The 13,165-nt window shown below is 42.0% G+C and overlaps 1 protein-coding gene across 8 annotated transcripts in view; it reads left to right on the top strand.

Annotated features, from left to right (window-relative positions):
- frmd4a (FERM domain containing 4A) overlaps positions 1–13,165 on the top strand; it is a 101,863-nt gene that overhangs the window by 73,266 nt on the left and 15,432 nt on the right. For all 8 annotated transcript variants that reach the window (XM_087173394.1, XM_023403842.2, XM_087173393.1 and 5 more), the window contains exons 4-11: positions 690–782; positions 3,939–4,023; positions 6,599–6,655; positions 7,086–7,108; positions 9,575–9,658; positions 9,779–9,844; positions 9,937–9,994; positions 10,166–10,252. In XM_087173394.1, coding sequence (XP_087029520.1) covers positions 690–782; positions 3,939–4,023; positions 6,599–6,655; positions 7,086–7,108; positions 9,575–9,658; positions 9,779–9,844; positions 9,937–9,994; positions 10,166–10,252 — 553 coding nt within the window. The remainder of the gene's footprint in view (positions 1–689; positions 783–3,938; positions 4,024–6,598; positions 6,656–7,085; positions 7,109–9,574; positions 9,659–9,778; positions 9,845–9,936; positions 9,995–10,165; positions 10,253–13,165) is intronic.

Here is a 13,165-nt window from a genome sequence, read left to right on the forward strand (position 1 = left end):
TGAGAACTGTGCTTGAAATGCAAAACTGACTTTACTGTTTTGTGACCTAGAAAGACAGAAGCACCACAACATGATAGTCCGGAACTAGTCATGCAGACATACAAATGATTTACATGGAAGCAAACATTTCCATGGCATTTATGTGTCTCTTCTTTGTTTCATCTCATGCACCCAATGATGTCAAGCAAGACTGGCCACTGCTCTATGGCATTTACACAGCTGTGACAGATTCTGTAACCAATGTCAGTCCAGAAAAGAAATATCAGCTTTGCAGTCTTGGTCCCCCAGGGCTAATTCTATGGTGTGTAGATTTGTAAGGTGTGCCTGGGGAGAGCAGACGCCTCAGATCTGACTGCTCAGTGGTCAGAGACTGTGGGGGGGGGGGAGATTGAGAGACACAGACAGAAGGAGGGCGACTTTGAGAGAGATGTTGCTCAGTTGCTCAGGAGACCATGTAGGGTTACTAGGGTGACAAGCTGTCTCTGCAGTTTTCCCCTCTGTTGGAAAGGGAGAGAGAAATGGGAGGAGAGGGGGAAAGAAGTGGGGGAAAATAGAAGGGAAGGAATAGTAACAGATAAATGAGGAAATATTAAATGTCATGAGATTAAGTTTTTGTGTGTCCTTGTTGGATATTCAGACATCCATTGTCAATAGCATTGATTGATTGTTTTGCGCTTTTGTCTCATCAGGGGTCATTTTAGTTGGCTGCAGTTGGACCGCAGGGTATTAGAACATGAGTTCCCCAAGAAGTCTGGTCCCATCGTCCTCTACTTCTGTGTCAGGTGAGTTTTTCCTTCCGTAACTTAATCACCTCATTTACACATACCATGGTCTCTTATTGGAGTTTGAATGTAAGTTGAAGAGAGAAAGGAAGATGGAGAGAGTGTGTCTGCATATGTATTTGTTTATGCACATGCATTCATGTGGTAATGGGAACAGATTAACAAGGTTAGTTATGACAGGCCCCTATGAAATTGCTTTGACCCCAGTGTTTAACTCCCGCCACAGGGGCCTCTCAGCCAATCATGTGCCTCTTAGACCTCATCAGTATGCGCTACATGCAAATCCCATCACATAGCCTTACGGTGACTACAAAGTGCCATACTCCAAAGAAGACAGCAGAACGCTTTCCCATAGGGAGAGGAGCCTTATAATTTCTGTGGATTTATATGGAGAAGCAATTCGAGAAAAACAGTTCTCACTTGTGAATGTAATGCTAAACAGGGTGGAAAATATTCTAGTATATAATTCAACATGTGATGAGGCATGTGCACTTGCAGTGGGCTCTTATTATTTCTGTTGCTGCATTACAGTCATCTCCTCAGTCAAAAGCCAACTCTTCTATGACCTGTTTTGACAGGGTTGTGAAATAACCCCACAGTCCCACACTCCTCACCAAGCCCTTTGTACTGCTCATACAATGGTGCCACTCATATATAAAACACTCCTGACTCACACACAAGCACTAGATCATGTGTGTAGATGTGACAGAAATACAGAGAGTGCGTGTTTGTGTGTGTGGTTTTTTTTTTTTTGTTTGTGTGAGTGTGGTTGCTTTATCTTCAATCGGCTATTGAAAAAGAAAGGCACCTGACCTGAGAAGAGATTTTCTGATCTTTCTTAGTCTCAAATGAAAACGCACAGCATTCCCAACCCACTCTCTGCCCCAAAACACACACACACACACACACACGCACGCACACACACACACAGGCTCTCTCAGTGAGAACCCAAAAGGCAAAGCCAAGGCTTTGTTAAGGGCTCAGTGGTTGTTCTCTGTCCCCAACATATCTCGATGATGTCATATACTCCCCAGGGACTGAGACTTGGTTAGCAACGTACATAGTAACGTGATGCACATTAATACTGCTAAACAATGTCACTGAGTAGTCATTTCCAGTTGACATTTACGACACGGCTCAAGTAATGACACAATGACACGGCTGTATATATCGAAATCATATCCTTCGCACATAGACCTATTGTTCACCCTGATTAATGAACAATGGCATCATTGTACAATGTGACAGCGATGCTATCAAAAGATGCAAGATAAGTATATTTGGTTACTATCACTGCTATTTTGACCATCTCCAAAATTTTTGATGAGTTTAACTGATGTCAATTTCCCTGTCTTTATCTTAGATATAGAAACAAATAAAACAACTGTGCATGTGTGGGTCTGTGGTGGAGGTGGTGGGGTGGTCAGGGTGAGGGTCAGCATGTGTGTATTTGCATAGACTAATGGGTGTTTGAGGATGTGGTGTTGGCGCTGTGACGTTGTGAACTTTGACACCATTTTGAGGCTTCATCGCCCCATTTCTCTCCTGCAGTTCAGCCCAATCTTTCACCTCAATCTATCCAAATGTCACACTGACTGCACCCACAACCCCCCAACCCCACCTTCTCATTCTCTCTCTCTCTCTCTCTCTCTCTCTGATACACACACACACATCCTTACCTTACTTCTTATACACACACACACACACACACACACACACACACACACACACACACACACACACACACACGCACACACACACACGTATGCAGTTTCAGGGCTGTAATGGAACAACAATCAGCCCAAATGTCAGACCTGAATCCATTATCAGTCTGAGCATATTGTTTTCATTAGCACAATATTAGGTTTTTTTGTGTTTTGTGCTTGTGTATAGGTGTGTCTCTCTGTGCAGGTGCATTCACTTCATATGTTTGCATGCTTATGTGGTATTTGCGTGATGCGTGTGTTCACAGTAAATGCTAGGCAGATGCCCACCTCCTGCTGATTCAGTGGGTGCCTTTTTGCATTTGCTTGCTGCTTTGCTGGCAGTGTGCGTGTATGTCTCATCAACACTGTGGCTTTAATTAAATGTTCACACTGAATATTGACAAGGTTCCTCTCATTCTCTCTTGCAGCTCAATGGGTAACGCGATTTAAGCCCTCCAATATTGATCTTCCTACAATCCCTCTCACTCAATACCTATACACACTCATATGCACACACATGAACACATTAATTTTAAGTATGTTCATAGGAACATGTGCTTAGGTCACATTAAGCACTCTTACAGGGATATATCAAGTCATATACAGAGAGTGTTTCATGTAACTATATATCGCTACTATGCAATTTTCTTTTTCTTTTTACAAAAGATATCACCAAAAAATAAGTCAGGGGACACATGAGAGCTTTTGTACTATATAGCACCTTTTTAATGTACATTTCCACCAGAGAGGAGCTAACAATGAGTAGCTTCCTACTGTATCATCTTTGCTTCCCTCTGGCTCTGCATGCATTCATGAGCTAAATTTAGACTGCATTATTATGTTAGTTCTCTGCTCGCTGCTCTGGAGAAGTGGGTTACTGTGCTTCTCTCTCCAGTTTGTGTCAGTGTGTGTGTGTGTGTGTGTGTATGTGTGTGTGTGTGTGTGTGTGTGTGTGTGTGTGTGTGTGTGTGTGTTAGTACTGTATGTGCATGTGGAATCAGTACACACTGCTGATGATGCAGAGAGGTAGACAATGTGTGAAGTGCATCATGTGCACATTCAATCTGCCTGTGAGTGTGTGTTTGCACACACGCATGCACATTCAGATTGTGGAATGTGCGCACACTTACAAACTAATAGTGGATCATTGCCAGCCGCCATGGTGAGAGAGAGAACTGGTTTAAGGGGAAGTGAAAGGACGTTGCTATACAGGTCAGCCTTTGGTATGGTGTGCCCCCCTCTGGCCACTTTGGTCATTGCACCATTTCTGTCACATCAGTCATAGCCTGCATGTTAAATCTGTTCTTTTTGTTTGTGAAGCAAAAACATAATACATCACTGATCTACTTTATAGGATTTATGGGATTCCTTTTAGGATTCAAGGTCAACTAATGCCCTTGTAACCTTTGCTGTTGCAAATGTATTGAGGCTTTTCCTTCTATGTTTTCAGATTCTACATAGAGAGTATATCCTACCTGAAGGACAATGCCACTATTGAGCTGTTTTTTCTTAATGCCAAGTCGATCATCTACAAGGTAAACTCATTACTTTGTTTCTGTAATATATATTGCCAACACAGTTAACTTGTGACAGTGGAGGAATGTTCTGCTTATTCTGAAGTGCTGCAAATGTGAGCAGTTGGGATACTTTGAAATTTTGTATCTAAAACCATAGTTTGCTTCTGGGCTAGAACACTATGTTTCTGTGAAGTATGGGCCTTCATGTTGTTAGAAACATGACACTTTATTAACCCACTTTTGGTTCTAAATGAAGAGACGCCCCAAGAGGCCAGCTTGGACTTCGGTGCTCCACACTGATTTGGTGAAGCAGAAAATGTGAACCATTTGCATCAGCTGTTACCCATCATGTTATGTGCTGCACCACATTCCTGCAACTAGTGAATAATTTGACACATTTGCTGCCATCTGTCAGTGTGGAAGCATATTTATTTGGGTTGTTTAAATAACATTGAAATTAGGCAAAAGGCAAAAAGACAAAAGGCACATAGAAGTATTAGGCAAATGTATTTTGTACATTTAGTGACTTAAAACATCCCCTTCAGAGAAGGCTATTTGTACAATTGTTTGAAGTGAGGGGAGACAGTCTTATTCAGTTAATTGGTTCATGTTCTGCTAATAGTAGTGAGTTGTAGTCTGGTTTGTGTCTGGTTTGTGTAGAATGTCAAGCAGTCAGTTTTTATGTCCAGAAGAGGGCGCATGTGGCCTGAAGGAAAATAATTGCACAGAAATGTCCCGGTAAAAGTGGCAATAAATTTCATCAAATCCAAGACTAGTACATTTTGATACAGTGTATCATCAATGAATAAACAAAGAGCTAGTATTTCTTACTTGTAGTGTTTGAAGTTTTCAATTGATCATGTTTGTGGAATGCATATTCAATATAGTGCAAAGCTTTTTAAGGGGATCCTTCTGTATCTAATGTTGTGAAATAGTAAAACAAACCTTTAATTACTTTGGAGGCTTAAGGTTCTATAGATTAAGACAAGTTGTTACAGACTCTCAAACATAATAAATACTCATGTTTCACTCTAACTTTTAGCAGGCACAAAGTCACAGAACTGTGCTGGAAGTGGTTGGTAAGCAGGAGAGAGGCACTGCCCAGCTAGATTAGAGAGACAGACAGACAGAGACAGATGCACATCATCTTAACATTATTGTTATTTGCTGACATCAAACTTGGAGTGGAGGAAGAGCACTCCTATGCTGTTTTTTCCCTTTTCCGTGACCAAAAGGATAGTTCTGCTTCATCCTCTCATTGTAGTTGTAAACCTTGACACCAGCTTTAACACTAGGAGGAGATGCTGCCCTAGTGTAATTTGCAGATCCCTATGCAACTTGCATATTGAGCGTATAGGGCCACCTGGCGCTGAAGAACATGCAGGCATCAGTAAAAGGAAGTGATCACCTCTGGGGCTTGCGATGCCAATGGTTCAGACAAATTTCTCAATTCCCATCCCTAATTAGCAAAACTTGAATGGCGGTGATCATAACAGTAACAGAGAGAGACTGTCCAACAAACAGAAAGTATCTGGTTCAGTTGAATAAGATGGCTGACTCCTATCTGGCCATTTATTCCACATCACCCCTGACAAGAACATCAGTGTGAAGTACAAATGATCTCCCTACCACCTCCAGTGATAGATGACCCTGATGACCCCAGAGGACACAGGCATAAAAAGGCAGCAAGAGAAGGAATATTACATAGCATTTTAAGTAAACATGTTTCAGTAGATACAACATAGTAGCTCGGGATTTCATTGTTTGTATAAGTTGTCTGAAACCTTTTCTGGCAGGCTGTGGGAATACATACAGTACAAAAACACACATTGTGTGACGATTGGTAGCCACCCTTGATGTACCACCCAGGGTGGGTTACTTCTGTCTAGTGTTTCATCCTGGCTTTCTGATCTCTCAACCAATTAAGAGGTGGATTGTGAAGGGAACATTCCTGGCATACTTGACCCACTACTCACTGCCCACCAACCCTTATCCTTCCCCCCTTCAATGCACACAGAGCATAGTTGTGTATATATATATATATATAAGCACATGGTTGGTGAATGTGTAAGTATATAACACAAACCAACACTAATTATCATGCCATTAAAGACATTTCACTGCAGCTCAAAATCTCTAATACACAGGGATATTAAATCATCCATGCTTGCACCTCTCTGCCTCCTTCCTTCTCCATCCCCTTACTCAGAAACTCAGAAGAAAACAGTAATGCAACTTAAACTAAAACACCTTCGGAAAATGTTCTACGTAGTCAGTAACCAGAGCATCCATGCCTACCCTCAACCCCTAAACCCCCTCTCCCAACCCCCTCCACTTTGCCTCTAATCTCCGAGCTCCATCCACATGAAGAGGTCATGAAATTAGAGAAGGGAGAGAGGAAAAACAGAGGGGGAGTGGTATGGAGATGAAAGGAACCACCAAGCCATCTTGGAGAAGTGGATGATGATCAGAGGCACGTCCACTTTTCCTCCTGAACATCAGCACAGTGTGTGTTTTATTTACTTGATGCCAGCAGAATTTCTGTATCATTCATGACCCCTGTTCTCTCTTCTCTTTTCTCCTCTCATTGCAGGAGCTTATTGAAGTGGACAGTGATGTTGTTTTCGAATTGGCTTCCTATATTCTACAAGTAAGATGGAGCGTGTTTGTTTGTGTGTGCATGTGTGGGAGTGGATGTCTGTCCAGATGTCTGTTTTTTCTCCTCAGCTCCAGCACTTTCTTTCTCCCATTCCTTTCTCAATAGTAGGTTAGTCCATTAACTGCAAGGTCATGTTACACCTAGACGGGGCCGATTGGTTTGTCTGTATGCGTGTGTGTGTGTGTTTCTGTGTGAGTGCATGTGCCCTCCATGTAAGTGCAGATGCACAGTATCAGGTATCTGCCTTCAGAGGTTCCACTCCAGGCGGAGGTTTAATGTTTCTCTCTCTGTTTCCAGAGCAGCAGACCTGACTGCATGTTCACCTATGCAAATGGAACTTACACACCTATTTTATGGTCACATATCCGTATGGGTAAATTGTCCTCTCACTACTTTCCCTCTTTCCCTTTCTGTTCAACAGGAGGCTAAAGGTGATTTCACCAGGTAAGCACACAAGTCATCATCATATGTAATGTACATATGCATCCATCCCTGTAGCCGCGAGTGTTAAGAGGACAGGTCACGGTTTTGATTAAGAGTGATGGTGCTACAATTTAAAAGCATATTAAACTCCTCCCTTTTGGCAACTATAAGGAATATGTAGAGGAAAAGACCTTGTTCTCTTGCTCAGCAGCCCATTTATATGGAGATATCCACTTGTCTCCTTGTTTTAGATTGCAATGATGTTATGAGCAAAATCAATATGAAGTTAATTATGATTATGATGAACCTCGTCTCCATTTAAGCCTGTGGATTAGGTCATTTTTGATCAGGAGGTGACCTTTACACCAGATTCACTCACTGGGAAATCAAAACTGTAATCAAGTTGGTCCAACCCAAGAAAACTCCCTCATAAAAGGGAGTGCAGTGACAGACCACAACATTCACATGGCCCTTGAAACCACGTTGAGGACTCGTGCAATATATTGCTTTGTAGCAATCATTGTAGTGCATGTTGTTGTTTTTCAAGGCCAAGTTTTCTTTCTTTCTTTCCCGTCTTTATCCTCTTAGTTGTATTGCTGTTGTTTTCCTAAATGAAAATCAAACATGCTGCCACACAGCAGACCTAAAACAACAAAGCATCTTGACACTAATTTGTTTGTGTACTGGATGGATGACCCAATCTTCCACCATTCCAATTTTTCTTTTCAAATATTCTGTGTCATCTGCTACGTCCCCTCCCTAGTGACATGAGTAGTTGCGTTAATACATGTTGATTCAGAAGGGAGAGGCACAGACAGAGGGACAACAGAGATGATATCAGTGGTTTGTCTGTTCCCCTGATTTACATCTCTCCCTCCTTCTTTCCTGCCATCCTTGTTCCACTTTTGTTCACTCGTTTTCAAGCTGTGCTGCCATTCATTAGAAACAAATGGATTGCATGTATATGTATATGTGTGTGTGTGTGTGTGTGTGTGTGTGTGTGTGTGTGATGACAATTTAAGACAGAGTACACTATTGGGACATGAAATATTTCTTAATATGAATTTTAAAAAAATGGCCAGCTATTCAGTTCACAAAATATTAGCAAAAGTATCAGCCTTTAAACTTACATTAGTTAAATCCTGGAGCTTTACAGTCATGTACATGTTACATGTGAGCTACGGCCCACATGTGGTTCTTGCGGCGAACATCTGTGTGATGTTGGCCTAAATGTGTGTCATCCCTCATCCCCTCATCCCTTTGTTGTAGCACAGATAACAGACTACAGCAGTCATCACCTCTGACCTCATTTCCGCCGGTGAAAGGAGTAAATAAACACAATATCCCGCAGAGGGCTGGAATGTGACACACTCTGGAGACATTCCTTTCACCCTCCTCTCGCTTTCCTTACCCCTTTCTCCAGCACACATACCTCTCAAAAGACCCTGTAGACCCTGCCCTCTGTAAAGCTCTTCATTACCATACACTGTACCAGGCTTCAATATTAAATTTCACTTTATCTCTCACTGCTTCTCTTCTAAAAGAAATACCCATTATGATGACTAATTTATTGACTCTTGAGACCTGATCTTTTTGGTGTGAAATTATTTCTTATATCAAGTCAATTTAGTCCAAGAATTTCCTTAAATCAAGAGTAATATTCTTGATGCTAGCGGTATAAGCCACATGAGTCATTTTTTGTTCAGTTGAGCTCTTGCCTGCCCCTTCATTATGTGTAATGCTGACACACACCTAATGAGTAGTTACTTGAATGGATATCAACAAATCTATGTCCACAGCTGTGTCCAGACATTGGAGAACAGCCGGGCAGGGTGGATGGGATGGATCTCTTCCAGGGCTTTAGCTCATAGGTTGTCATGTTCCCAGGGCTTTCCCCAATCCTCTGGGGCTTCTGTAAAGGCTGGATAGAGGCTAAGGGATTATAGTTGGGTATTAAGACCTCCTGCCACTGGAGGTCTGAAAACTGAATCTGGGGCCAAGTCTTTTCGGCACTCTGTGTGGTTCCCTGTCTCATTTACTCTGTCTTTGTCTTTATCTTTCCCTCCTCCATCCCTGTTTTTATCTCCTTTTATCTGTCTTTGTTTATCTTTCATGCTTGTGTCTGTGTTTCTGTCCCTCTTTTTTCTCCTCTGCTTCCGACTGTCTGTGTCTCTGCAGCTCTCCAGAAATAGACAGTGCCCAGTCTCGAAAATAGAAAACATTTAGGCCATCAGTACTCATTTCTCTTCACTGAACGTAGTTCCTTTCTCCGCATTCTTCCAAAGTTAACATTTCAATTCTAAGACAGTTCTGGGAAATGCTCTGCTTTGCTTTAACTTGTTATGCTAAATATTTAAAGCTTTCATCTTTCTACAGCTCAGTGGTATCACGTGGTCAGTTTTTGCATGAAACTGTTTGGCCTACAGCGGAGAATGGTCTCTCTTGCAGCAGTACTGTTGACCATGTCTTGTGGTTTTTCCCTTCCAGTAATGATGCAACCAGGTCTGACCTGAAAAAGCTGCCTGCTCTGCCCACCCAGGCCCTCAAGGAGCACCCATCTCTGGCCTACTGGTGAGAGACTAGTCTGTTATCCAGAAAACCACCAGAACATAGCACAAGCTCTCCTCTCCTTGTTTTCACTTTTTTTAATCATTTTTCTTTTCACCCCTTTTCCTTTTTACTCTCTTACAGTGAAGACCGGGTCATAGAGCATTACAAGAAGCTCAATGGACAGTCCAGAGGGCAAGCTATTGTAAAGTAAGTGTGTGTGTGCCTGGTTGTGTTTGTCCACTGTATAGAAGGATGTGTTCTCTGTAACCCTTACATGTCTGTGTTTCTTCTCCTCACAGTTATATGAGCATTGTAGAGTCTCTGCCCACATATGGAGTACATTACTATGCTGTAAAGGTACAGTTTTACTACTCTGACTTACACACACACACACACATTTTGTTCACTCTCTCAGGCAGTTTGGATTTGGAGATTTGATGGAGCTTAAAGCAAATGTACTTTGTCTCTGTTTACTATTACTATACTATTTATCTTTTTCATTCTCTCTCTGTTTGTTGTGTGTTTTAGGACAAGCAGGGGATCCCATGGTGGTTGGGTCTGAGCTATAAAGGTATCTTTCAATATGACCACCAGGACAAGGTCAAGCCCAGGAAGGTGAGATGATGCTCCCTCTGATCTCTCTGCACCACAACTAAATTGTCCACTGCACAGCTTTTGCCTCTCCTTTCAATGAGCATTAATACATGAATCCATATACACATCCTTATTAACACACTATATGAAAGTTATGACCCCCAGCATAAATTTTCATTTTTGGCCCCCAATTCTTTCGGACAAATGTATGGTTAATATGAAAATGTGTTTATTCAGATGGAAATGTCCTTTTACTGTTCTTCTATGTCTGTTTCATGGCCACCACTGTCCATTTTCCATTCAGTGAGTCAGGATATTGTGTTTGGGAAGAGCATGAACAATGCAGAACAAATACTACTGTCTGGAGACGTTCAGTCTTGGAATGTTTTGCATCCTGTTCTGCCTTTATTTCTGTCTTTCTGTGGATGAAGTCCTCCTCCCAGTCCCTGTGCCCAGTGGCTCGTCTGTGAAAGCCTTTCTTACCTCACCTCTGACCCTCAGTCGTGTTTAGGGCCTTCATCTCTGGCATTTAGCCTTGTCTTGTAGGGTGTTAAAGGGGTAATAGCATCCTTCCATAGTGACTGATCAGCAGGAGGCTCTGAGACACATAGTATACACTGTTGCTCACAAAACCACACACTCACTTACAAATACACACGGGTCAGACAGGAACTGAACTGGACTCTGAACTCACCATCCTGATGAATGCTTCCTGTCTGTCACAACTTTCCTGTTTGCCACTAACATTGTGCAGTATGTGTGTGCACATGTGTCTTGGTTAGCACATTCCAGTCTAAGTGGCTGTCTCACCACCAAGCCCCATTCCTGCTTAATTCCCAAGTACTCCAAATCATGTGGCCCGCAAGGTGTGAAATCACCAATGTGATGGAAAAAATTGCAGTCCACTTGTGATACAATCCACTTTACCTCACAGACATAAACGCCAGATCATGTTAGGAAGCCTGTGAAAAGGTCACAAACCATGTGTTTTCTATAACACACAATGTATATATATGTCGGAGTGAATAGAGTGAATAGCTTTCTCTCTGAGGTAGATTCCAGAAACAACAACGAAGAAGGAGAGGTGGAGGGAAGAAAGAGTTAATAGCATTCCCACACAAGTGACCTATCAAGCATTCAGCTGCCATAGCAACAGTCAGTGTGAGTCACTGGTTCGCTAAGCTTCAGCACTGACCCCTTCACTTTCCTCACTTCTCTTCAGTCCCTATTGCTGTTTCTCTTTCTCCCTTACCATAACCCACACACACATAAACACACATTTGTTTAGAAGAAGAGACGGGGCTTCCTCAGTGCCAAAATCAAGTTCGACTGAATCCCCCAGTGAACACAATTAAGGTTTTTTTCAGTGATCAGGCAGAGAAAAGAGGGTGGGTGGTACTGCTATCTAAAGCTGTTTCACAGGAAGAGATTCAGAGGGCTCACTAGCAGCTTTCCATGTTCCATGAAGGTCATCCCTGTTTCAACAGACTGGAGGAAGAGCAGCTGATATGGTTATTAGTCAGTCAGCCAGTCCAGTCCAGTCTAGTACCAGTAACCACTGACTCAGGGTGTAATCACTACTTTATCACTGTTGAATTCTTCAGTACTGTGACTCAGTGAAGAGGAGGCAGGACACTAATTATGAGATATTTTGGGCCAATTACCATCTTTTCTCAGAGTAAAAATGGGTTATGTTTTCAACACAAACCTTTTTTATTCATTAATAAGTGACTAAGTGATTTCAAGTTGTACTACAATGGGAGTGTGTGTACTAGACACAGTTGTGTTTAATTAGTCTCTTTACAAGGGGAGTTCCTGTTGTTTCTAAATGCAAACCATCTACCGCACCCTCCACGTTTATTTGGGGATGTTAAAATACTTTTCCTCCTCTGCTTACCGCAGACCACATGCAGACATATACACTACACACAGACAGGGGTTTACGACCTAACCACACACCGTACTAATGCCTCATTAGTGTGCTTCGACTCATTTAGGCAGTGGTTATAGACCAACTACCTGGCTGATTGACTTAAGGCTAACATATAAAAGCTTCTGTCATCACTGTGATGAAGCCGCAGGAAAGTTTCAATCAAATACAGCAAACTATGGTGTACCTTATCGTCATCTCATATGCATTTCACTGCATATTAATTAAAATATTCTGCAGTCGATTGAGAGTACACACTGATTAACTTATTCAACTTCTGTCTGTGTTTCATTTAGAGCAAATAGGCAGCTACAGCCTGTTGCGATTAGTTTTTCCATAAATGTCATCCCTCCAAAACACCACAACCAATACACAAACAACAGGAAGCGCCCCCAGAGTGTATCTTCATCTCCATGACAACTGGTGGGTATAGTATTTCGCGCCAGAACCCCGCCTATGGGTGAAACAATGGTCTTCGGGACCCTCAGGTCCACTTCTAGAAAGGAATAAATACCTGGCTTCAAAGTTATTGTGGCCTATGCTATTTAAACTACCCTATTCTTCTATTCTAAACTCTATTCTTCCCAGAGTCCCCAGGGAGTCCACTACACAGAATAAAGGCCTTTACACTCTATCAAATCTGACCTTTTCATCTGTAATGGGTGTTCTTGTTTGGGTGCATAGAAATTATTATGAGACAGACGTGGGTCCGTGCCAGTGACCACCCAGTTGTTTATGAATAATGACCAGTCACTTCCTCTGCTTGTGTGTGTTTGTGCCATTATGTGTCAGTGATTCACAGTCAAAAGGAAGAGGATTTATAGCATATGTACGCATACATCCACAAACCTCGACCTAATAACAGAAGCACCCGCCAGCTTCCTAAGAAATAAGCTGTCAGCATGTTTTTTTAATCAGATATTTAAGTTATTCACAAAGTAGTCACTAAGACTAGAAAGGTTTCATTTACACAATAGGGTTATGTAACTGGAGCAGTTTTTGAA

The sequence above is a fragment of the Seriola lalandi genome, unplaced genomic scaffold (assembly GCF_002814215.2).
Source record: "Seriola lalandi dorsalis isolate HSWRI2012SDOR001 ecotype SW California unplaced genomic scaffold, Sedor1 jcf7180002054188, whole genome shotgun sequence".
Taxonomy (NCBI): domain Eukaryota; kingdom Metazoa; phylum Chordata; class Actinopteri; order Carangiformes; family Carangidae; genus Seriola; species Seriola lalandi.